At 40.0% G+C, this 24,239-nt stretch overlaps 1 protein-coding gene and 2 long non-coding RNA genes across 5 annotated transcripts; 1 reads left to right on the plus strand and 2 right to left on the minus strand.

The window, feature by feature from the left end:
* Positions 1-334: 334 nt before the first annotated feature.
* On the plus strand, positions 335-3,216 carry LOC120321492. 3 transcript variants are annotated; one of them, XR_005561125.2, is made up of 4 exons: positions 344-924; positions 994-1,279; positions 1,365-1,505; positions 2,982-3,216. It is a non-coding gene; the product is annotated as an uncharacterized LOC120321492 (long non-coding RNA). The 3 variants fall into 3 exon arrangements; XR_005561126.2 differs by having other exon boundaries at positions 335-924; positions 1,002-1,505; XR_005561124.2 differs by having other exon boundaries at positions 340-924; positions 994-1,505.
* A 177-nt stretch (positions 3,217-3,393) lies between these two features.
* On the minus strand, positions 3,394-4,476 carry LOC6533697 (glutaminyl-peptide cyclotransferase). The gene has a single exon (XM_002094366.4). The coding sequence runs from the start codon at positions 4,449-4,451 to the stop codon at positions 3,417-3,419; it is 1,035 nt and encodes a 344-aa protein (XP_002094402.1). The 5' UTR covers positions 4,452-4,476; the 3' UTR covers positions 3,394-3,416.
* Positions 4,477-20,089: 15,613 nt separating this feature from the next.
* On the minus strand, positions 20,090-22,909 carry LOC122319595. Its single transcript, XR_006245197.1, has 2 exons — positions 22,323-22,909; positions 20,090-22,091 (listed from the first exon to the last, which is right to left on the minus strand). It is a non-coding gene; the product is annotated as an uncharacterized LOC122319595 (long non-coding RNA).
* Between the last annotated feature and the right edge of the window lie 1,330 nt (positions 22,910-24,239).

Genomic DNA, 24,239 nt, shown 5'->3' on the forward strand with positions numbered 1-24,239 from the left:
GGTACTTTCGTTTCCATTTCTTGGCAATCGAAACTAACTATTTAAGATTAATTTATTATAGTTAGTTATTATTAAGATTAATTTAAGATAGTACCTAAAATATTTACATGCAAGCATCAAAATATTGACTCCAATGAAAAGCTGATACACAATGGCAGTGCAGTTTGTGTTGTCTTGTGTGTCAATTAGAAAGCCAGCTCTTCTGCACTCCTGTAATATTATTTAATTTATGACAAGTCCCATTGTCTCCATTGCACCTTTCAGGAGAGCTTTTCTCCTCGGCTCGTCAAACACAGGCACACACTCACACACTCGGGCAAACATCACTAAGCGGAAAACAAATTAAACAACTCCCATGTGGAAGGAAATGGAAACTTTTGCGGAAGGGGAAAGGACTACTTATTCGTAAGCTGCCTTTTGTTCGTCACGTTGGCGACGCGAAAGTGCCAAAGTTTTTCATTGTAATAAATATTTTAATTTTGAACTTGAGCAATTAACCCGGGAACGCATGTGGAAAGGCAAGGCAAGGAATGGAAAGTTGCGGCAAGGAAAGGGAGATGCCACCTCCATTGTCCTGGCAATTGTGATAGGGATACCACCACCACCACCCACTCAAGCCCTTTTTTCCTTCGCTGGGCGTAACGCTCTTCACGAACATTATGAACTTAAGACCCCCTTGGCAAACAACAATAACAATAAGAGGCTGGGACACATGCCAAAGTGGTTAAGTCGGCGGAGAAATGTTGGCAAAACTTTTCGGGGCGACGCATTTAAATGATTTTGCATAATTCAAATGGTGGCAAACTTTTCGCATCCAATGAGGACACACCAAAAAAAAAAAAGCCCGAGAAACAAACAGCAGCAGCAGCAACAAACAAACAAAAAATAATAACGAAAGCGTTACGAAACTTGGCCCCGAACTTGGTAATATATTTTCTTTAATTGCGCACAATTAATCCTTTTTATGATGCTACCCCCCCCCCCCAACCCCAGCAAGCCAGGTGAACATTAAGGGGTGGTTGTCCCCCCAACCACCGGGGGATGCCGTCAACTGGAAATGTACACAAAGGGCTTAATTATAAAAGTCAACACACGGCACGGCACGGCGCAAAGCGTTTCACAAAGAAGCTCGGGGGTTAGGCACTCTCTATATCATCATCATCATCATCATCATCCGCACCCGATGCACTCGCACCCATTCACCGCGCATACACAAAAACCCAAAATCCAAAAAAGCAAGAGCTGAATCTGAATTTGAATCCGAATCTGATTCTGTGAGGTGAGTTGAGTGGAAGAAAAAAAACAAGAAATTCGTATGTAATTAAAATGAAATCCCCTTTTTACGACTGATGTGGATGGCAAAGATTTTTACGGTTATTTGTTTGGAAAAAATACAAAAATAAAGAAAAACAGGAGGCCAGCAAAAGGCAGACCTGCAGTAATTCAAACAGCGAGCAAACCGGAAAATGTGATAAGTTTTTTCCTCTACAGCGCTTTCCATAACTGTAAGTTAACCTATTTGCAAAGTTATACACATGAGAAACAACATATCCGTAAAGTACTTATTGTTACGATTGGAAAAAAAAAACTTCCCTTGAACATTAGCTTTAAATAATTGGTGCACCCTTATGCTTATGGAACGCAGTGTACGAATTATATGTATTTGTAAGTACACAATTTTTTGTTGATTAAGCAGAAAAGGGTTAGGCGAATGACTGCAGACTGTTAATGAATGTTGGGCAAGACTTTCGTGGTAATACGGGAATCTTCTTGTTTTTAGTTAAGGGAAAGAAAAGGAAAAGGAGTGAAAAACATAATCTTGCAAAAATATTGGAAAAGAAATCCTTTCAAAGGCTCAAAGGGCCTCCTTTGAAATATCATGCTATCAGTATTTAGTCAAAAGAACAATTTCCCTCGGGGCTTAATCAATTTCGAATGCACTGCAAAAGTATTCCGACTTTTTTCGGCTAATTAAAGCCATGTAATGACAATTTTAATCATCTTTGCATAACTGATTTATGACTAGAAACTTAATATAAAAAAATTGAAAATTATGTTGTAAGAAGATCCAGTTTAATAAATGCTAAACAAGGCATGAAAACAACAAATTATTTAGATTTCGAATAAGAGCATGTATCTTTCTAATACGTATTAAACAATATGATTAAGATAGATAAAGGATATCAATATAACTAAAGTGTTAGTGATTAAACTCTAAAGCAGATATACTTTGCTTTTCATACAGTTTAACAACTTTCAGAAAATCTAAATAAAAGCTGTATATTTTTAAGAGGCTTCGCAATTTAAAGGACACTTCTGAAAACCCTTTTTGGAAAGTGTGCACACAGTCGCAGTGTGCCAGTTCTATTTGCCAGTTTTAATTATTGTCCGTTTTTATTGCAGTCCGTAGATAAGGTCCGACGACAGGGATATGGCCTTCGGTGGGTCGCTCTGGGATGGGGGCGTTCTTTTTTTTTTTGGGTGGCTGTCAGTGTCAACGCAGTCATCGTCACCCCCTTTTCCCCCCTATATACCACTTTCCGCCCCACCCAACCACTGGTTTCTCAGCACTCGCAATCGCAGTGCAGCATCAGCTGGCGATTAACTTTTCAAATGGGAACCCTTTTTCGCGCCGCTGTCGGCGATATGCTAATGATGACCACCGACCGACCTCCGTGCCTTCGCCAGTTCATCTACATATATCTGCAGATATATACATACATATATATATATATATATATATATGCACAGTCCCCAGCCGATTTCTGGACCCGTGTCCGCCATTCAGTGCCCGCTGGCTGTGATGTACACTTTTTGTGTTTCATTATTCGCCACATCCACATCCACATCTACATCCAGATGCAGATCCACATCCACATCCACATCCTTCTGCTGGAAGCTTCTGGTGCTGCTTCTGTTCTGTTCTGCTCCGCTTTGCTTTTATTATTTTCAAGTTTAATTAACTTTCGTGTTGCTTTCAGCGAGCTGGGAGCAGCGTACATAAATTTCGAGTGTTGCCCGTGGCCCAATGGCTGATGGCTGATGTCTGATGGCTTTTGGCCGACTGGGGAGCGGAAAAACGTTGGCGGATGGCGGATGGATGGAAATTTGATACGATTCGGTTGCCAGCAGAGGCGAAAAGTAACACACAGCACAGTCTGCGGTTTGGGGCCAAGTCAGAATTGTGGTTATTAATAAAGAAACGATCGCAAAGCACTTCATTTCCCCTTCATTTGGTTTTTACTTTTTGTGCTTTCAAGCTAGCCATTCCACGAAATTGCACCTCTGTAACAATGTTAAATAAAGTTATTTTAAACTAAAAGTTACTTCACCCTCTATGAGCAGCTTGTAGATTGCTATACTATGGATATGATTAATTAAACGATAAAGATATTTAAAGACAGATATATTAATTATTACTGGTAAACGGTATTTGATGTAGAAGGTGCCGAGTTGAGGTATTCCATGACAAACATTCGCAGAACAAGAGCCACTTGCTCCGTAGTATTGTAGTCCACGTTCCTCTCCAAGTCCTCAGCTAGATGCCAAACTGCTGGATATTTATTGGATATTAGATGGATAACCGGAACGTTGCGTAGCATGAAAGGCAGGTGGTCATCATCGATATCTGTGCCGGGCTCAAACTTGAAGAGTGGACGTTGTAGTGGCAGGATGCCCGCCTGGAATAGCTTCTTCTCCAGCTGGACAAGTCGGCGGAACCAACCAGAAGTACTTGGAATGTTCATCCTTAAGACCACATCACTGGCACCAATGAGATCCAGCAGCAAGAAGAGATCAATCCTATCCAGGAAACCGTGCTGCTCCCACAGCTCCGCCAAGTGTCTGGAGCCATAGAGCGAATCCTCCGCTGACCATTCCCCGAATGCCTCCTCGCCGTCAAAGAAGACCAGCATTAAGCTGATATCGGAACGATTATGAAACTGGTTTCTCAAAATTGTTGCCATATTTAACATGAGTGCACAGGAAACGGCCGAATCCGTGGCGGCCATAAAATCGAAATCCTTGAAATACTTGCTGTCATAGTGGCAGCCAAACATTAGGTATCTTTTGGCCCGAGGATTCTGACGTGCCACAATATTGTGGAAGGTTACGGCACTCATAATAGGCACTTTCTGGGTAAAAATGTCTAGCTCTACGTTCCAGTTTAGTTTCTTCAGATAATCCACTATGTAGTTTCTCACTTTCGAATGTCCCGAAGTGCTTGGTACCCTCTTAATCGCAATCCTTTGCACAGTTTGGCGAAGATTTTCTGAATCAGAGAGTCCGGCGAGAAATCGCATCTGGCCAAGATCCAGTTCAGTGGGCTCGTATCTTAACGTTCCATTGCGGCCCACTGTTAGAAAATTCGTATGAAAAGATTGGCAGATGGTCGTAATAACCACTATGATCGTGAGACAGATCAATGCTATGAGACCTCGCTGGCAAGGCATTTTCCTGAACTGAAAAGCCGCGGTTTTACTTGTACCATTAGTTTACCGGTTTAAATGGTGATTTGACTCGCTTGTCCAACTTCAAGAGAAGGGTATCTGTATGGTCTATGCACTGTGAGAAATGTATCACGAGATATTCAAAATTACATCAAATAGTTACATCCGAATTATTTGTCCAAGTTTTGATTTCTATTTAAGTAATGCCACACATCAGTTAAAAATTTAAACACACTCGAAAACAATGTTGTACATTTTTGTTTTGTAATGAAAATATTTTTGTAAGATAAATTTGCTCATTAAAAAAAAGTGTAAATCTTTATATTTTGATGATGAATTGTAGTATCCTCCTTGTTCAACCAAGTCATTCCCTTTGTTCTGCTCAAACTCATAAATTTAAAACGCTTGGACTTTTAATTGCACTTAGCCTAATCAATTTTCCATGCACGAGTAAACAAAAGACTTCAGGAAGAGATCGGCTGCCTGGAGAATATATTTATGTATATATAACATATACGATCGATTCTGTTGCTGTGATAGGGCTGTAATTACACGACATTGAATGACTCAGTGAGCGTTATAATCGCATGGACGTGAGACGGCTGAAGGCATCGCAGATCCAAGAGATCCAAATTACTTAATGCCATAAGGCAACTGCTCGACAAGTGCTTACGTAATTCCGCATGCTTATATAATATAATAATAAATCGCAACACCACCAACACGAGCCACATCTATCGCATTCTGATGATTAATTTGGCAAGAGAAGAGGCAAAGAGAGGCAAATGACAAGGGAGAAATCGACTTGGGGCTGCCAGTCTGTCTGTCAATTAGACCTTAATGTATTGTACTTAAAGTTATACGCAATTACGATAGAACTTCATCTGGGGGAACTGGTTTTCAACTTCTGTCCCGGCGATAAACAAATGAACACATAAGCCGACCACCAGACACTCCGATTCTCAGACAGTCAAACCTCACTCAAGTGACTGCCAAAAGCGATGGGGAAACAAAAAACCAAAAACCAAAATCAAATTCGGGCCAAGCCACTCTAGACGAAGTCGATATACACTTGGTGATCCTAACTTTGTGGTATAGTATGCAAAACTGTACAAAAGTCTATGCAATCAACTGAAATTGTACATGTTTTTAAAGAATCATCTGATCATTTGCTTTCTTATTAAAAAGTTTGGTCGTTCAGTATTTTTGTTCACCAAAAACTAAATAGAAATCAAATTAATGTACTTAATGCGAAATAGTTTACATAGAGCAATGCTGTTGCCTTCAACTGATAAATCACTAGTAAAATGTATTGGCTATAAACCAAATTTGAAATCACTCGACGGAAGTAAAGTGAATTTACTGTGGACCTGTGTCTGGGTCGCTTTTAGCCCTGCGGGTTTTCTTTTTTCTTTATATACATATACATATATATATAAATTTTTTTTTGTGGACCCCATCTGTTCACTCGGACTGTCTGTTGGTCTTGAGATTTATGTCTGCAAAACAATCTTCCAGTCAAGCCAACAAACAAGCATTGTTTACCAACCCCGGCCGGTTTTGATACCCTAAAGAATGGGTCCCACTGGCAGCAACAACACAATGAGCAACTTATTTCATTAACTTTATTATTAGATCGCAACTTTCTTACTTACTTTATTAGAGCATTAATCATTCACACTGATCTTGGTATAAATATAGCGAAAGGGTTCTAGATATTCACAGTTTCATTAATTTTGTTTTTTATTCTTATAATTTCCCCTAACATTGAAAATATTGGTCCGAATATGGAATGTCATACCTTGTTGAGTTCGTAATTAAATTTCCTATCAAACTGTGTTTTCAAAAAAAAAAAAATTTTTTTTTCAGATTTTTTGTAATTTTTGATGATGATTTTTGAATATTGGCCGAAAATCGTTTTTCTGGTTTTTGCGACTATAAATATCAGTATTCCCAGTTTGATTTTGCCATATTTGGCTGCTCAGTCTGTCGTTTATTTATGTATTTAACATATTTTAGCATATATTAGCACATTTGTTCGCTATGCCATTTTTTGTTTTATTTTTTTTTTTGTGATATTAGATAGCTTGTGGTCCCAATCCGTTTAGCAGACATATGAATATTCAGAGGATTGTACGGCGCCAATATTATGTATCTAATCCATTTATTGTAGCTCTAAACGAGGTATTTTAATTGCTCAGGTTATGCTTTTAGCATTTGGACCTGATCTCTGATCGTTGAGAGCCGCAGGATTTCCTCGCCATCGATTCACTTCAACCGCAACGAAACTGCCGTCCGCCCCTCAATTGGATGCGAGGGTTCATCATCGCCGCCCTCAGCACTCGCCTCGAATTATCTCCGCCCCACCATCGCCCAGCCCAACCCAGAACCACTTCGTTGGGGTTTTTTGGGGGGAATGGGGGAACGCAGATCGAATGGGGTCCCAGAGATCCAAGACCGTTCGGCCGGGCTGCCTCGAGATTGAGTCAAAGATACGGTGGGGCAACACGCGTCCGTCGCTGGATGTGATTGCTGATACCCTTTACGAGGATGGTTCGAACCAGTACGAAGTTATGCTTAATGTGGTTAACTCCATTTTACACCTATCATAATCCAGTTGTGTATTTACTAACATAATTTGATTTTCAGACTAAGATAGTGACTATTAGTTGTTAATTTTGCCATATTTAATGTATATTTTGGGTGCTATGTTAATTGATGGAGTTTATTTCATATCATATTTCATAGGAGGTGAAGAACATGCTTGTATTTTACAAGTATTGTTATAAGTTCCCAGGATCCAAGAAACAAAGATATATATCATAAATATAAATATATTTCATAGAAGAAATATATTTCATAGAAGAAATATATTTCATAGATGAAATAGTTTTGGTTATGATATATGTGGTAATGTTATTACAGTTCATATCGCAACGGTCTGAAAAACATTTATTTATGATACGATATTAAGCTCCTATATCAAGCTCTCTATACCAGCTCTCTTCAAGGGTATTGCATACGTCGGTGCCCTGAGTTGGCCCATTTTTTGTCTTCCGTCATTTTGGGTCGCTCGATCCCCAAGCGCTGCAGGCTCCATGCTCCTTGCTCCTCGCTCCTCTCTCCTTGCTCCTCCTCCGAATTCGGAGTTGGAGTCGCAATCGGAGTTAAAGTTGGAGCATGAGGAAGAGGAAGAGGAAGCGGCAGAGTTATACGTATGGTATGTATATGTACGTATGTGTGTGTATGGTAACCGAGATTATACAGGTACGTGTCGATGTGTGTGTGTGTGGGGGATCGAAGGTGCGGCCGTTCGATGTGGTTGTTGTTGCTTTTATAGGCGATATATAACGTTGACTTCGTGTGGTGTTTTTGATTTTTTTTTTGTTATTTTGTTGATAATTTTTGTTGTATTTTTTTTCGCTGCTTTTTCTTTTCAGTTGTTTGCTGTGGTTAACTTTGTTGTTGCTGTAATGGCCATAGCCTGCGTTTTGATTGCAGTCAGCGTTGCTGTTGTTGTTGTTGTTGAAGGTATTGTTGTTGTTTTTGTTGCTTTGCCTTTTTCATGCCATTTAAGTCTTATTTATGGTTCTCGTTGATGATCGTGTTGATGGTCGTACTTTTTTCCATCCACTTTGTTATTGTTGTGTTCAGCGTTTCTTTCTCTCCATTTTTTCCTCATTTTTTCCTTCTTTTTTTTTGTTTTTTTTTTTTTGGTCTTGTGTTAACCTTTTTTTTGGACTGCGGTACGCTGCGTCTGCGAGGGAGTTTGATTTGATATGGGTCATGCCATTATGGCATTATCTATCCACGAACATCATCCCCGGATCGTGAGACCAAGTGCGTGCTGTCATCCCCTAAGGTGAGGTATACGGCATCGCCAGGTACCGAAGTAGTAATAAAATCGTTAGAGAACTGACCCACTGAGCCAAACGCAAGATGATGGGGGGAATATCTACCCAAAGGCAGGTACATATGTTATAAACTAGAAAACGTATTAGCACCTAGACTTGTTGTCTTGCTGCCACACCTGTAGCTAGTGTGAAAAGCATTCCCTTACCAAAATCTAAAAAAATACTATACCTATAGATACAAGTGATCATGTTTACTTTGTATTACTATAAGAAATAAAACTCGAAAATGTGTTAATAAAAATGATCTTTTATTGTAGATCTCCATGTAGAAACAATGCAAAATGCTAATACTTTTAAAACTAAATATTATTATAATACAAAAATGTGTGACTTAAATGGAACAGTAAGTTACTTTACTTTCTTTTGGGTCAACAAACACTTGAGACTTTGCCGTGTGCAAAGTGCATCTGAAGTCTCGTAAGTCTGGCCGCCTTGGTACCCTGCACTTCACTTTGATGCTTGATTTGCAACCTTCTTAGCTCACCTTTCCACCTTTCCACCTGCCCACCTCCCTTTCTCCACATTTTCATCTTTTGTTGCTGGGTTTTCTCTTTTCGCCAATGCAACGACTTGCATACAAATAAAACTAATGTGTGTATACATAAATGTATGTGCACATTTTCGTTGGTCGTTGTGTTTTACCCCAACAATATTTTGTGCTATTTTTTTCTGGTATAATTTATTTTTATTTGTTGCGCTGTTAACTGCGAAATGGGTTTGCACGGTAGTCCGATTCGGAGTGGACCAGCTCAGGTTGTTGCACTGAAAGAAATACAAACGTCTGGCAGCTTACAAATGCAGGATTGGGATGTCAGAATATTTAGTATCCTCTTGATAATAATAAATCGAGAAATCCAGTTTTGTAGTCCAGTTTATTAATATAAATTACTAATACAAAATAGATAACATTTCTAGTTACTTCTTTATGTTATACCATTTTGTGAGCTTACTAGAATATTCTGTAGAATATTTTTTTTTAGTGTCTTTGCTGCTGTTGCTGAAGGCTTTTCTTTCTCGTTTGATTCGTTTGCTCCGCAATCGCAGGAAATCAATTATAAAAAACCTTTGCTGTTCGGCTTCACTGGCCACGTTAATTCGTGAAAAATGTTTTTTCTTTATTTCTTTTTTTTTTTGCCTTTTTTCCAGGTCTCAGCTTAATGTGTTTCTCGTTTTGTTTTCGCTGCTGCCGCTGCATTTGAAAGAGTTTTCATTGTTTCTCGGATTGGAGTTGAAAGTGTTGCTGCTGCTTGGGTCACAGTGGGTTTTTTTCAGTTACTTTTTTTTGCTTTTTAGTTTTTTTTTTTGGGCCATGACAAAGGATTGCGCGGCAGCGGAAAAAGTGCAATAAATTTTACTATGCTCGGTGCCGAATGTCGATTTCGTTCAATGATTTCTCCCCACGGCAGCGACAACTGCCGCCTGCCGCCTGTCGATCGTCGACCTTTATTTATGTGCCTTTGATAATGCGTTTTTAAATTCAGGAAGTCGCAGTTTATGCTGCCTCCCCACAAACTTCCCCCTTTTCTTTCATTTTTTTTCCACCGTTCTCGTTTTCCGCTCGATTGCTGCAGGGGCGTAGCCTCCGATTGGGTTCCAAAAAGGAAAAGGGGATGGGGGTTCCTAAGAACGAGAAAAGGTTTCCCGGAAGAAAAGCTGAGATCCGACATGGCATAGCTGCATAACAATTATAGATGGTCTAATGAAATTAGCTCAGTCTAAAAAACATATAAATAATACAAAACAAAAAGTTATATTAAATGAATTTGACGAAGCAACAAGCCATCGATTCATTTTAATTATTCACATCAACATGGCCGCTTTAAACCATTTAGAGGCAGCTTTAATTGGTGTCAAATGCGTCTTGTCTTTTCATAATTTTATTGACATTTAGGTTCACCGATGGCTTGTTAAGATATCGCTTTGCTCAAATGACTTAATTTATGTGTGGCAAAGAATATTGGCCTTAACAAGTTATGATTAAATGTTGAAAATAACCAGCCTAACAATTTGATTGATGACAAACAAATCCGACACATAAAAATGGTATCTACATGCTGATTAATGTGAGTACTTGAGCAAATCATATATTCATTACGTTACAACTCCATTTACTTAATGTTTTCCTGTTTTTACCCCCTCGCTATTAATGGGTAATAGAAAAATGTATATTTCTTATTATTACTTACTATTTACCCGGAACCTTTTAGATGGTAAACATTTTTTTAAATGGACACATTTTTAAATGGAATCAATATATTGCCGAGGGATTCACACGTCGCGCACTTATGGATTCGCCACATCCAGATGGTGGTTCGTGATCGATGGCTCGACAGTATCTATCGCTGAAGTTTATCACTTCGCCGAATGTGGGGACAACTTGCTGCCCATAACAGGAAACGGTAATGAGAACCATTCGAAAGCTCTTGAGGCTCCCCAGCCTCCCAACCTCCCAGCCTCCCATCCAGCTCCAACTGGTCCATCTGGTAATGGCGATGTGGCTCCAAGTGCACTCAGCTGTGCTCCACTTCAAGAACCATAAGATCCCAGAGATCTCAGATCTCAGATCTCAGATCTCGGATCTTGGAGCTCAAAACCTATGCCGATACTGTATGTAAACAATATCAAGCGGCGAACGCGACATGAATTTATGAGATCATTTTTGAAGTTAATTATGCCAGGGCATAAATTTCCACAAACACATACACACACGCATACATATTTGCCAAACAGATATAGATATAGATATATGTATATAGCATATAGCTATTGAGTCGTGTGCTGGAGTGCAAAAGCCCTCCATCTACAGATGCTGTCAAGATTGTTTCTCGTTCTTCGTCTGTTGTCTGTTGTTGTCTGCTGGCGTTTCTCTATTGCCTCTTTTTTTGTTTTGTTTTTTTTGCACGTTTCACCAATCATAATAGTTTTTATCTCAAGACCCATAAACATGTGCATAAAAAATACACAAAAAAAAAAAAAACAAGAAATAAGAGTTTGGCTGAAATAAAACCGAACAGAGCTGGATGGAACTCGTTCCTAGACCTAGGTTAGTTCTCCACTCGAATCAGATCTCTCTCTCTCTCTATGGATCTTAACCCCCTGCATCCCCACTAGAGTTGGCCAGAAGACCCAGTCCGTCCGTGGTCTTTTCTTTGGTAGACCTGTTTCGTGTCATAGATTTGTTTTATGTTTATGGTGTTTGGGCCAAGTCCGCAGAGTTGTTGGCTTCGGGGGCGGGAGTGGAGGCACCGAACCTCCAAGTCACCACCACCAACATCAGCACCACCAGCACCACCAGCGACCGACACCGAGTACCAAACCAAAGTGGTTCGGCCAGCCAAACAACAAAGAGTCTGTCCCAAAGTCCGGCCAATGTTGTTGCTGTTGTTTATGAACAAGAAGTTTTGCGGCTATGGATGTGGTTTGTGGTTTAACTGCTTTTATGGTAACACAAAATAAGAAAATCAACCAAAAACAACAAACAAACCCGAAAAAAGAAAAGAAAATTATAATAAAACAAGAAAGTTGCTCGAACGGATAGTTGGCCGAAATGCGTATGCTCTTGGCTAAAATCTCTAGAATACCGAGATAAAGTGAGATATAAACTACACATATGCATCTTGAAATGTGATTCTTCGTAGAACTGAACAAAATAATAACTAAGCAGGTGCTCTTCGTCACTAAGCGTATTTCCACCCACAGCGGTTGTCATAATTATCATTTATAACTTTTGCGAAACATGTTAACTTTAATTTGTTTTATACTCTGCACTTTGAATTTAATCAATTAATGCAATGCAAAAAGTTTTCCGATATACGAACTTCTGCAGGCACTTTGCGCTATTCGTTTTATTTTCGTCTGCAAACTTGGCGTTGAATTTTGAATACTCCGCACAAAAGGGCAATTGAAAACAAAGTAAAAATCGACACCAACAAAAAACAACAATTGCAGTGGCAGCAGCATCGACTTTTGTTAAAAAGTCATCAAAGACCAGCAGAAACAACAAAAACATCCAGTTGCTAAGAGTCACGATGTTTGCTGGCTTTGATTTCATACCCTGCAAAGGTATTCAAAATTAATCCAAGGCGTCTATATGCTCTGCAATAGTTTGCATGTTAAAGATGGAAAGAAATGGAAATTGAACGCTCCCTATCGCAATATTTATATTTTAAAATATATAATGAAATGTTCCATGGCATATATTTAATATTATTTTATAATTAGTTTTGTTAAGAAATTTATATTTTCGTTTAGCATTATTTTAGAAGGTAAGCTGCAGTCGATCCCTGTGCTTGGCCTTACTATCTTGTTTTCGCTGGATTCAAAACCAGTTTTGGCTTAAAGTCTAAACTTTATTTACAATATTGTTTTCTTTTACGACGTCGTCGCCGTCGACCGCGATTGTTGTTGGTTTGACCCAAGCCCCTTTTTGTAATAAAGAAACTGGTATACGAACAAGGCACAGCCACACATCCACTTCAGCTCCAACTCCATCTCAAACTCCATCTCCAACTCCAGCTCCAACTCCAGCTTCAACTCCAACTCCAGTTCCTACTCCAACTCCACGGAGGAGTCCCCTGGATGCTGCCTTAAAACCCAGAGCCTCACGACAATTTAGCCAATTTGATGTGCATCTTAAAGAAAAAAACACAAAAAATGAGGAAACATTTGGTGGCAGGGGGGATATGACCAAAGACGATTTCAGTTTTCAGTTTGCATAGGAAGCGATGCGGGATGAAATGGGATGACCGCGCAGATTTGATTTTCTAGAGAGCCCTTTTGGTGTTGATTGGTCCCGTGTGGTTTATCAATCATTAAGACTGACCGTCGCGACGGTCGGGGAAGATCGTAAAACTCGAAAAGTCGACTCTAAATGCCTAAAAGACCGGCCTCTAAAAGGCCATCTACAAATAGCATCCCCATAAACGGAACGGAGCCCAAACGTAGAACAAAGCATAACAGACAGAGTGCAGTAAAGAGTCTATACTTATGGGGTTTTATGAATGCCCCACTCGGATGAGTTACAGCCTCGAAATGAGCCATTTGCCCGCTCATTTGATTGCACGTTTCAGGGCCCCGAAAAACCTCTTCGAAATTGGAGTTAAATCATATTTTTTCTTTCTGCTTTAGCTTGCTTTTCTTTTTGGGTGGAAATTTATTTCCTAATTGGCCGCCGCGATGCTTTCTAATTTGGCCAAGGGAACTATGTATCTATGGCTTTGACCTTAAGATGAAGCAACAGCAATTATCCTTTATGGAAGGTTTTAGCACTTTGTAAGTCCTGGAAAGTAGCGATTAATGTAAGCTCAAAATGTAATTGTTCCATAAATATGTGGCCATGGGATTTTTAGATTAGATGGTCATATTACTTTATGTGCTCTGTTCTATCAGTTCTTCAGTTAGCACTGAATTTTGATTTGTAGTAGTAGTTGGAAAGTAGTTTTGTAGGAAAAAATCATTAAAATAATCAGCAAGTTTGGGAGGATGCAATTACCATCTTAAAGGACTTTTCCCAGAACCGAGAACCCAGAACCGAGAATCCACTTAGATGAAACCACCAGAGCATTGAGCACCACTCAACTGGGTGACCTCAACCGCAACGTGGAAAGCTCGGAGTTGGGGGGGCGCAAAACAAGAATGGCAGGAAAAACAAGCGAGGCCGAGGAAAACAAGGAAAATGTCAATAGCTTAGGCAACGACATAATTTGCTTTGCTTAATTTCTGCTACGTTTCGGCATTTTTATTGCAATTTCTGTTCCAGTCTCGTTCGGTTAACCGGCGGATGGGCGCAGAAGGTCCAAGTCCCAGGAGCAGGAGCAGGAGCAGGAGCAGGAGGCGTGTTCCGCTGGCAGCATTCTGCAATTTGCCAATGAGTCCGGCCCGGGGAGTTCACCGAAAGTCCGGAGAACGGGAACCGCCCCTTTCCGGATACGGCTGTGGTCGGAGTGGAGCAATGTAACATGCCAAATGTGTCCCGGAATTTAATTAAACATTTTCTGCGCTTATTCGTGTATACTACGTTTTACCCTCCGTCCCTTCAGTCGTCTTTGCCGTGCATCACTAGTTCTCATCCCTTTGGTTTCTCGGACCTGCACTGGAAAAAATACAACCTAATTTGGGTGTTAGAAATTATTACTTTGAAACAAATATATGCTCATTGTTTACAAATTAGGAACGAGTAAGAAAGAAGCCTTTTAAGGCTTTTTAAACATAAGTTTATATCTTAAACTTTATTACCTAATATTTTAGTGGCAGCTAAAAAGTATTTCATTTTCTATACTCGTTTCCCCGTGTGTAGCCATCAACTTGGTCGTCAGTGTCCTGTCCGAAATTCTTGTCCAGGGGTAGCTTTTACTATTGATTCTGAGAACGCCTCGATTCTGGGGATGGCCGGCCAGTAAATGGCAAGGTTATTGACATATTTTAACAACTATTTGCAAAAGGCTTTAGTTTCACTTCAATTTCACATCCCCCCGCACCCCCTGGCCCTTTCACGCATAATTGAAGCAAGTGCAGAATGTCTTCATCCTTGAGGTCCTTTTCCCCATACTCGGATTCCCTAGCACCGGAATTGGAATCCGGCTTGGATTCAGACTCGGAATCGGACTCGAAGTCCGTTTGTTTGCTTTCATGTTTAAATGTGCTCGCGGCATCAATATTTGTATCCTTGCAAATATTTGACATTTGTCATGTAAATAACGTTATTTCAATTACTTGATGTAAACGAAACGGACAACAGCAGCGAAAAGGGGACAAAATTTGCAAGAAAAGTAGAAAAGGAGCTACAAGTTTTAAAAGGGATTGCCATACTTTCGGCATTTGTTATTTGCATTGGACAAATGACTTTGAGCGACAATTTTCCTGCGCTAAAGGGTTGCATTTGAATAAAATGCTTAAAAAGTTCAATTTATATGTATAATTTTAAAATTTAACTAGGAAAAAGCAACACACACCACTGCGCTGAGTTGTTATCATTTCCATTACAATTGCGTCCATATTCTTGGCAGCAATTCGAAGTGATATTTTTCTGGAAAAATATTCAATAATATTGATGTCCAAACAAAAACCACGCGATACGCGGAAATGTGATTGTGTGCTGGCAAAATAACAAACAGCAAACAGATGTTGTTTGTGCAAATCGGCAACTGGGTGAAAAAAGTGAAAAAAAACATTGCAGATGTAGATACAAATGTACATGAACGGTGAGTGTTCGAGAAAAGTAGAAAAGTTACCAACCCTCTTTCACAGAAAAGCCCCCTCACAAGAACTAAGTATATAACTACATATGTATTAATTTTTACTACCTCAATTATTTATTTATTTATCAAGCAGTAGCTTGACATTAAAACAGCACATTACTTGGTAAATTTCTATAGGCATTGCATATTATTACACACAAATGTTAATAAAAGTATCTACAACTTGCAAAATGTTCATGTTAAAAGATGTATTTTCTATGTTCGTGTAGGAACTTAAAGGCATTTTCATTAAACTCATGTCTAAGAAGGGTAGCACTCCATTTACCTTCTAATGCTAATGATTCAATTTAATTTACTTTCCCTGTGATTAAATCCAGCAGACAATAATATTCCATTTTCCCAAAAGATACCTTCAGTTAGTTGTCGCGGTTAATTGTTTGGAAAACAAAATGAACAGCCTTCGCTGGCATGGCAACGAAATTATTTTAATCCGAATCCAAATCCATTTTCCATTGGACTGCCTTGTCAGGGAAATTAGCAAATAAATGTGCTCGAAATTAAAACAAATTAACAACATTTATTTGCGACAGTTAAACTTGGTCATTTTGTGTGGGTTCGGGAATTGAAAAACTTTTTCAACCCACACCACCACCAAAAAAAAAAGAAAAAACCATACCAAACCAAACGAAACGAAATGAAAGTAAACCAAATCGAAGGCACGAGTGAGCAGAGCAAATGACACTTTTTGCCCCACAGTTCCACAGTTCCGCACTTAGAGCAATTGCTGCCTGGCTGGATGATGGGCGTAAAAGTGGCAAGCGGGGGGTGTGGCTCTAAAAAAACAAAAAATGCAAATTTATTGGCATTTAATTTAAAAGAGAAACAGAAACAAACAGAAAACACACAAGAACAGCAGGGAAAAGCGTCGGAATCGGATTGGAGAGACGCGAATTGCCCGCATTCGCTTGCGCTGGCCCACAGAAACACAAAAACCCGGAACCAAAAAAGGCCCCGGAACATCGAAACCAGCGTAACCAGCGAAACCAGCGAAACCAACGAAACCAGCGAAACTGCGAAACATCGGGACTCTGAAGAACCGACCCTCATAATGTGCACAAAACTTTGCAACAACAACAGCGACACCGGACCGCAACAACAAATGCGGCATATAAACGAGCGCATAATGAGCTCAGTAGAACTTCCCGCCATGGATGGATGGATGGCTAGATGGCTGGATGGCTGGATGGATGGGAGTCGTGGATGGCAAATCGCATTTAATACCCCAAAATGTGCACTCAAAAAAATTGCATTTTGAAATTCATTTTTATATTACTTAAGAGTATTGCAAAGATTTTTAGCAGCTGTCTTAAGAACTTCGCTAAAGGGTTATTCCAAAGTAATATCTTAGAAATTCCCAATTTATAACTCTATTATAATATGTATCTTACAAAATCCTTTCAATTTATCCTGAATATGTTTTAGTTGGCTTCGCTCACTCTCTGCTGCGTTTCGTCACTACGTGAACTGCCTTTCTTCCACTTTGAAACCCGCTATGTATTTCTTTAATTGAATAAAACATTATTTCTAAAATTATTAAAATAGAAATATTTAAAATATAGAAATTCTCGCATTTAACCTTCCAAAACCAAACCACATCTAGTTTTGTTTATCTCCCAAAAAGTGTGCTTAGATTACTAAAAATTCATTACATTTCTCCCAGTGTAAAAGCTAAGCCGCCAGAGGCGCAGCGGAGCAGGGGCATGGCCCATATATTAAACACGCCCCATTCCCAGGGCGGTTACTGCCTTTTTTATGCTCCGTGCATATCATGCAATTACTTTCCACTCAAATGTCAATTTAAATTGAAGTTTTATGCAAAAACCATACTCGAAATTTTTCGCCATCCTCGAAGGAGCAGAACAATGCCATCGTCAGAGGGTCCTGTTTCCGGCCCTCCACGTCCTGATCGTCCTTCGAACCAAACTCTCCGTTCGCCTGGCTCTTTTTATGTGTTAGTTGCACATTTCGGAAATTAAGTTGAAATTTATTAGCACATCTTTGTCGACGCTTCGGATTGCTTTGCCAGCACTTCGAGGGATTTCTTCAACGGCCTGTGACGAATCCGCAAAGCCCCTTTTTTTCAATCGCCGTGGGTGTGAGTTTTCGAAGCTGATACTAATGGCGATACATAAATTGCCAAAGCAAATCTCACAAATAAGGTGCATTTTGGAATGGGGCGAAAGTTTTTTGCAAAATCGACAAATAATCGCTAAGTAAGCAGTTAGAAATAGGATTTCGGTTTGGTAAGTGATTCCCAAGTGGTTGGCGAGTTATGGCTGTCTTAAACTGCAGTCTATTGCTTTTTTGTAATGAAGGATTACAAAATGGGAATCTAAAAAGATTTAAAAAATTACGAAACGGGAATCTGAAAAGATTAAAAAAATTAAAATGCTATAAAAATCAAAGCAAATCAAAGAAAGCTGTAAAACAAATTAAACATAATTTTATTTGCCATTAAAGGTCTTATTTTATCACCATAGCTTGACAGCTTCCTTACCAATCTTTTTCAGTTCGTCGGAGAAACAGTCAATTGATATTTGGCTTACAAGTGGTTAACTATCTGGGCCTCTGGGCGCAGCTGACAGTAGTTAATGACTACTTCAAAGACTAGGCCTCAGCGATTTTCCCGCATCAGTTCAATTAATTAGCCCAACTTGGATGGCTTCCGTGCTCTTAACCAACGGCAGGCACATCAAAGGAATTACCACAGTTGCTGAAGTACTCAAGTACCAAAAAGAGAGAAAAAGAGAGAAAATAAAAAAGAGAAATTATCAACCTCATCAATTAAGGACCTTCGGCGGCAGCAGGAACTCAAACATATGTCCGATTCAGAGCGGCATCAGTGGATCTATGCAATCAACCGATGTGCCCTGCTCATTGGAACGTAGCGCCCTTGCAGGCAGTAAAGAATCTGAAGGACCCTCCACTCTGGGACAGACACAAGGATGTCGATGTCGATGTCGATTTCGATTCGGTTTCCGGATACGTATACGTATACGTTATCCCCAACACCCTACTCCTTCCATATGTGTGCCGAGTCCTTGATGCGGCAGTGGTGTGTGTATTAGTGGCTCGATATTACACAATTTCCAATCGCATCAAGTCGTTAAAAGTTTCGATTACAAAACGCGCTTTACAATTGCCCGCTGGCGCAAAATAAAAATAAAACAAGAACCCCAACAAACAGCCACTACTACAGTGGGCAGAAATGGGGTGTGCGCAAACAAATATTGAAAGTGGCATTAAAAAACTTTGCCAGCGCTGATTTTATTGCGATGAATTTGCGCTCAAATGGCAAATCAATGTGTTTTCCCTCTGGCAGTCAATTTAATGGTCCCCACAATGCTCTCAACACATATATATATATACACATATGTATATGGGGGGCTAAATCCCCCATATATCGAAGTGAACCAGTCTGAAAGCCAGTTGATGTTCTACTTGGCACCAGATACGCTAAAACGGGTGAAAGTTGCCCGGGGACACAGAAATTGGCGGTGCGCGATGCGGTGATTGTTGCAAATAGTATACAGTTTATAGCTCATGATCCGCACTACCTGGAAAATCACTGCAACTCAGGGAACTGGTCATTTGCGTGCGAGATAAACGGCGGTAATTGTTTGCAGTGTAAAAAGCGCCATTACTATAGGATTTAAATATTGGTTTTAAAGTTTTTATGGCACAAGGAAATAAAATGTTCATATTTGTCAGAAATAACATGAAAACGAAATATTCATTTTTTAAGTTCACTAATAAATGACACGTAATTAAACGTCTGACATAAAAAAGTAGGCCCATTAAAAACTCCATTTCATCGCCTAAAATCTTTGACAAAGCGACACTAAAATTATGATTGCACCAGATGCACATTAAAAATATTTAACTACTTTTTGGGCCAATTTTGAATTATTTACGCAACCTAATCAGCAGTTAAATTCAGTTGGCATTAAAAGGATGCATAAGCCGGCAGAGAATACAATTTTCGAATAATCCCTTATCAATTGGGATTGAAGTTGGGGCAGTTTGGTAATCGCATTACTTATATGGCAGTTAGTTGCTGTTCATGTTTTTATGTGCCACATAATCGCCATTAATTTCCATTTTGATGTCCTATCGTCATTTTTAATGCCGATGCTTTTAACGCCACACTATTAATGCAAAAGGGGGGAAAAAAGCGAGGCACTCGTGATAACAAATAAAAGCGGCAACAAACTATGAACATAAAAAATAAACAAACATTTTACTACTCTTTTTGCCCGACCTCTGTCGTCACCCCTTCACTCCAGCACCCCCTCTCCCTTGTTCGTGCTAAAACTGAATTTGATGCATTGATTTTTCGATATACAAAACATTCTCATCCGTTTTATTGCCACCACCCCAGGGTGGCTCTTATTTTCTGTGCGCCCTAAAGGCGACGGCCACGCCCCCACATCCAATGCCACCTGCCACACAGAAGAGAGCTTTCGTTGCCTTTTGTTTTTATAGCGACATGTAATGTGATTTATTGCCTGTTCGGTCCTTAAAATAAATTCCTTTTAATGGTTTTTTATTGCCATCAGTAGTTGGCGTCAGCGTTAATGTTAATTAAACTATTGTACTGACTTTGTATGTATGTGTGTGGGTGTGCCTGAGTGTGTGTGGGTGTAAAACTATGGGGGAGGATGTAGCATCCAGCATTCCGGAGCAGGAAAAACCCATAAATCGCCGACAAAGGAGCGCTAGTGGAGGAGAAAAAAAAAGAACAAGGTTAGTGGAGATTGCAAGTGGATTGGAGATCCCATTGGAGTGGCGCTTTTCCGCAGAGTTTGCAGTTTGGATTTCCATTCAGGTCTTATTCTATTATATACATCCGCTTCGTTTTTTGCGTTTGCAATGATTTGGGTGGGATAAGAACTTTGAAAAATATGGGGCGTTGTAGGGTCATTAGATTAGCGCAATAAGTGATGGCCGAAACGTTTCATTGAGGTAAGTGCGCAAAGATAAAGGGCAATAAATACCTGGTGAATACACAAAATAGGATTTATATTGCTCATTCAATCGTGGTATTCAAGTACACACAGCTTCCGGATTTTAAAATATTTTATTATCTTACAGTGAAAAATCAATTCAAGCCGGAACTGATTAAGATTTGTATCAAATATATTCCCTAAATATTTCTAAAATCTAGGTAATATTTATGGACTCATTTTTGGATTTTTCTAATGTAAATCTTCAACTTTGCTACCACCAAATTGAATCAACAATCTTAAGAAGCTCTCCACCTCTCGACTCACAAAGTAATCCCAAGCCTTTTTCAATTTTCACTTTCATCAGGAAATTACGGTAGCTACTTTATTTCCCTACCTGTTTTTTCCCATCTTATGAAGGTTAAGCCGGAACTGTTTAAGATTTATGTTTAATGGCATTTAAAAAATCTAGAAAAATCTTTTTTCGCCGTAGCCTTTTTGAGCCGTCGTCTTGAGTTCCGAATTCCAGCAATCTTCCTCTCAGGTTGCTGTTGAGTCCGGGAAAACCCCCTTTAAGGCATTTTCCACCACCTTTTCCAGCCGAGGATAGCTCATTAAAGCCATATTAGGCGTTGGCCTAAGCCTTATAAACAGGCGGCGGCTTTTGGGACTTACTTCCTTACCTCCTCAACTCCCTCCTGGGATTATGATGTGTTGATATACAGCAGCGATGCCACTGGCCATCCAGCTGGTGTCCACTTGATGTCCATTTCCTGGCTTTCCCTCTTGTCTAATTTCCCAAGCCCTCTCTATATGTACCATGCGCATGGGTGTGTTTGCTGGCTTTCTCAGCTCGTTTATAAATATTTAACGATTTAAGTTTTTGCGTCAAAGTGTTTGCCATGGGCCCTCCCTTCGCGCCGGGATATTGCGTTCATGATAATTGCGGTTCTGGTTCTTATTCTGTCCGGGAATACAGAATCTGGAAACTGGGAAACTGGGATCTCGGATCTGTGGGGTCCAGGAAGTCATTGCTGTTGGATATGAGTTTGTGCTTCGTGTCCGGGGCCCCAGCTGCGTTTAATGGCTTTTCGGAATTTAAACAAGTCGCGTAATTTTGGTTTTCTTTTTATAAATCGCTTCACTGTTCTGCTGCCGCCATTATCCCACCGCTAGGGTTTTCAGTTTCCGTCGTTCTGGGCCCTACGATTGCAATAAATTTCTGATATTACCAAACATTTTGTTTATTTCAAATTTACTTTTTATTAAAATTTTTTCCTACTCCGCGCGCGGCCTCAAAAAATAAAAGGCAAAAAGGAAAAAACTGCGGCGGAAAGCGTAGAGCTCGGAAAAATTGTTTGCGGTGGATTATGTGATATTTACAATGGACTGGGGCCGTTTTTCCCGATATTGAGAGCTGTGGTGGAGGAAGGGGATGGGTTGGCGGAGGTGGGGCACATCTGGCCCCCTAAATGCCACATAAATCGCTAAGGAGTGTAAACAAATTGCGCTGATCCAGGGCGGAGGCTGTAAGGAAATCCAATAAGTGGTTCAGGGAATTTATCATGTTTGATATCAAAGCAGATTTGTATTGATTTTGCATAGCAATAGAGCTCGCTGTAAATTCGGAAGAATACATGAGCTACTTTGATGTTGCACATTTAATTAAAGAAATAATACATCATTTTGCTAGCTTTTAACTTATGGCGAGTTCCCCCTTTCAGCCTTGTATATTCTAATCCTTTTTAATCTACTTACCTTGCCCCCAGGACACTTTATAAAATGTACTTTACAGATTTGTGACAACTTTATTTCCAGCTGCATGGATTGCTCGTTCAATTTAGTTGTCTAACAGTGAATATAAATCTGAACCGTTCCATGCCAAGTTCGCCTTAGTTTGGATTGTATAAATAATCCGGTTAGGGGGATGGAAAATAGTTTCACCCTTCACCCGGAAAATTTTCCATTGCGATCCGCAACGGATTTCCTACCGCAAAGCGGACAAATGCCGATTTCAGCACTCATCGGCATCGGAGGGCAATTGTTTATAAACGATTGGACAAGGTCAAAAGCTGTTAATTAAACAGATGGATGCCTATATATTGAGCGGCAGGGGGCATCGCCATCGCCATGAGTTGCCTTTAATTACGATCCCCCACAGGCCGTCGGTTGGAGTCCGGCAATTATTCAATCCCGCATCGCTGGTCCAGCCTAAATAATGTTGTAATTTACAAAAAGTCCCAGCAGAGCGAAATAGAAATGAACGAAAATCAACAGAAAATCGTTGTATTTCTACCGATTAACAGCAACGTTTTTGGGGGCGAGAAGTAAAATAAATAGTGAAAAATAACAAGTCATAAAAATGATTTATATGCAAAGTGCCACGAGATGATGGCCCATACTTGGGCCTTTCCTTCTTGATATAATATGGTATAGGTGTATAGGAAGTATAGATAGGTATACATATAGGTAGGTGCCCTGCCCAGCTGAGCGAACAAAGGTACAAAACCGGTTTGTATGTATCCCATCGATATAGCGATATTAGCAACCATTTATGCATGTCGACTGTTTTTGTACAAATAGCCAGCGATCTTGGCCAAAGACAATGGGCCGCAATTTAACTACCAAAATACGCCAGAGGTTCCCTTCTCCCCCGCCACCTGTTTACCTTGTTGTTTCCACTTCCCTTTTCTCATCACTCTTTTCTTGGTAAGCACGCACACACAGGGTTTTCCTTTCTTTTCGCTGTGGCTTGTATGTTTGCCCGCCCTTCTGTTTGTCGTCGGTCAGGCGATCCACAAGATACAATATCTATGGAATATACTATGTATGTATGTATGTAGAAGAGAGTTTGGGGGCGGGGTGCGACCCTCGCAATGGGACATCACAGGCCCAGGCGATGATGATCAGTCGGAATGGGATGGGATGAGTGCGTGACCAACTGGACAATCCAAGCGAATCACGGGACACCTTGCCACCCGTGACACGCAGCTAGTTTGATCTCAAATTTCATGCGTCTTTCATTTTTCAAGAGTTTGAGAACACACGTTACAATGCACACTCATCTGCGTGTTTTATTTTCAATGCTCTCCAATTACTTTCACTAACGCTGCAGATACCATCTACGTATCTTAGAGGTATAAGTCCAATTTATTGTTGCCAAGTCATGGGGATCCTAAGGTCCTTTACGAAACATACAACACATTAACTAAAAATGGGGGTAGATCTATACTTTGAGAATATTAATCTTTCTGAATGTGCGAGTTCATAGGATATCCGCTCTGATTGCCTAGCACTTCACCTTAGCTATTTATCTTATCATATTGCATTATGTTCTTTAAAATTTTCTATCCTTTCATGATTAATTCCCTTTACCTCCTAATATTAATTCCCTTAACCTTCTAATATTAAATACCTTTACCACCTGATATTAATTTCTTATACCTACTAATAATAATTCCTTATACCTCCTAATATGCAGTGTAACCTCCAGTCTCAAGCAGATGTACCTGTATCCCCGATTCTAATGAGCAGCCTTTGTGCTATCAATAGTGGAGGTATCCGCGGTCCTAATGGTCACCATCGATCACGAGGCACGCCCATCCCCGAGGCGAAAGAAGGGACCTGATTTCACTCCACAGCCGCCGTCTTTGTTTGTCACACAAATGAAGAGTC

This window comes from Drosophila yakuba, chromosome 3L (genome assembly GCF_016746365.2).
Source record: "Drosophila yakuba strain Tai18E2 chromosome 3L, Prin_Dyak_Tai18E2_2.1, whole genome shotgun sequence".
Classification (NCBI taxonomy): Eukaryota; Metazoa; Arthropoda; class Insecta; order Diptera; family Drosophilidae; genus Drosophila; species Drosophila yakuba.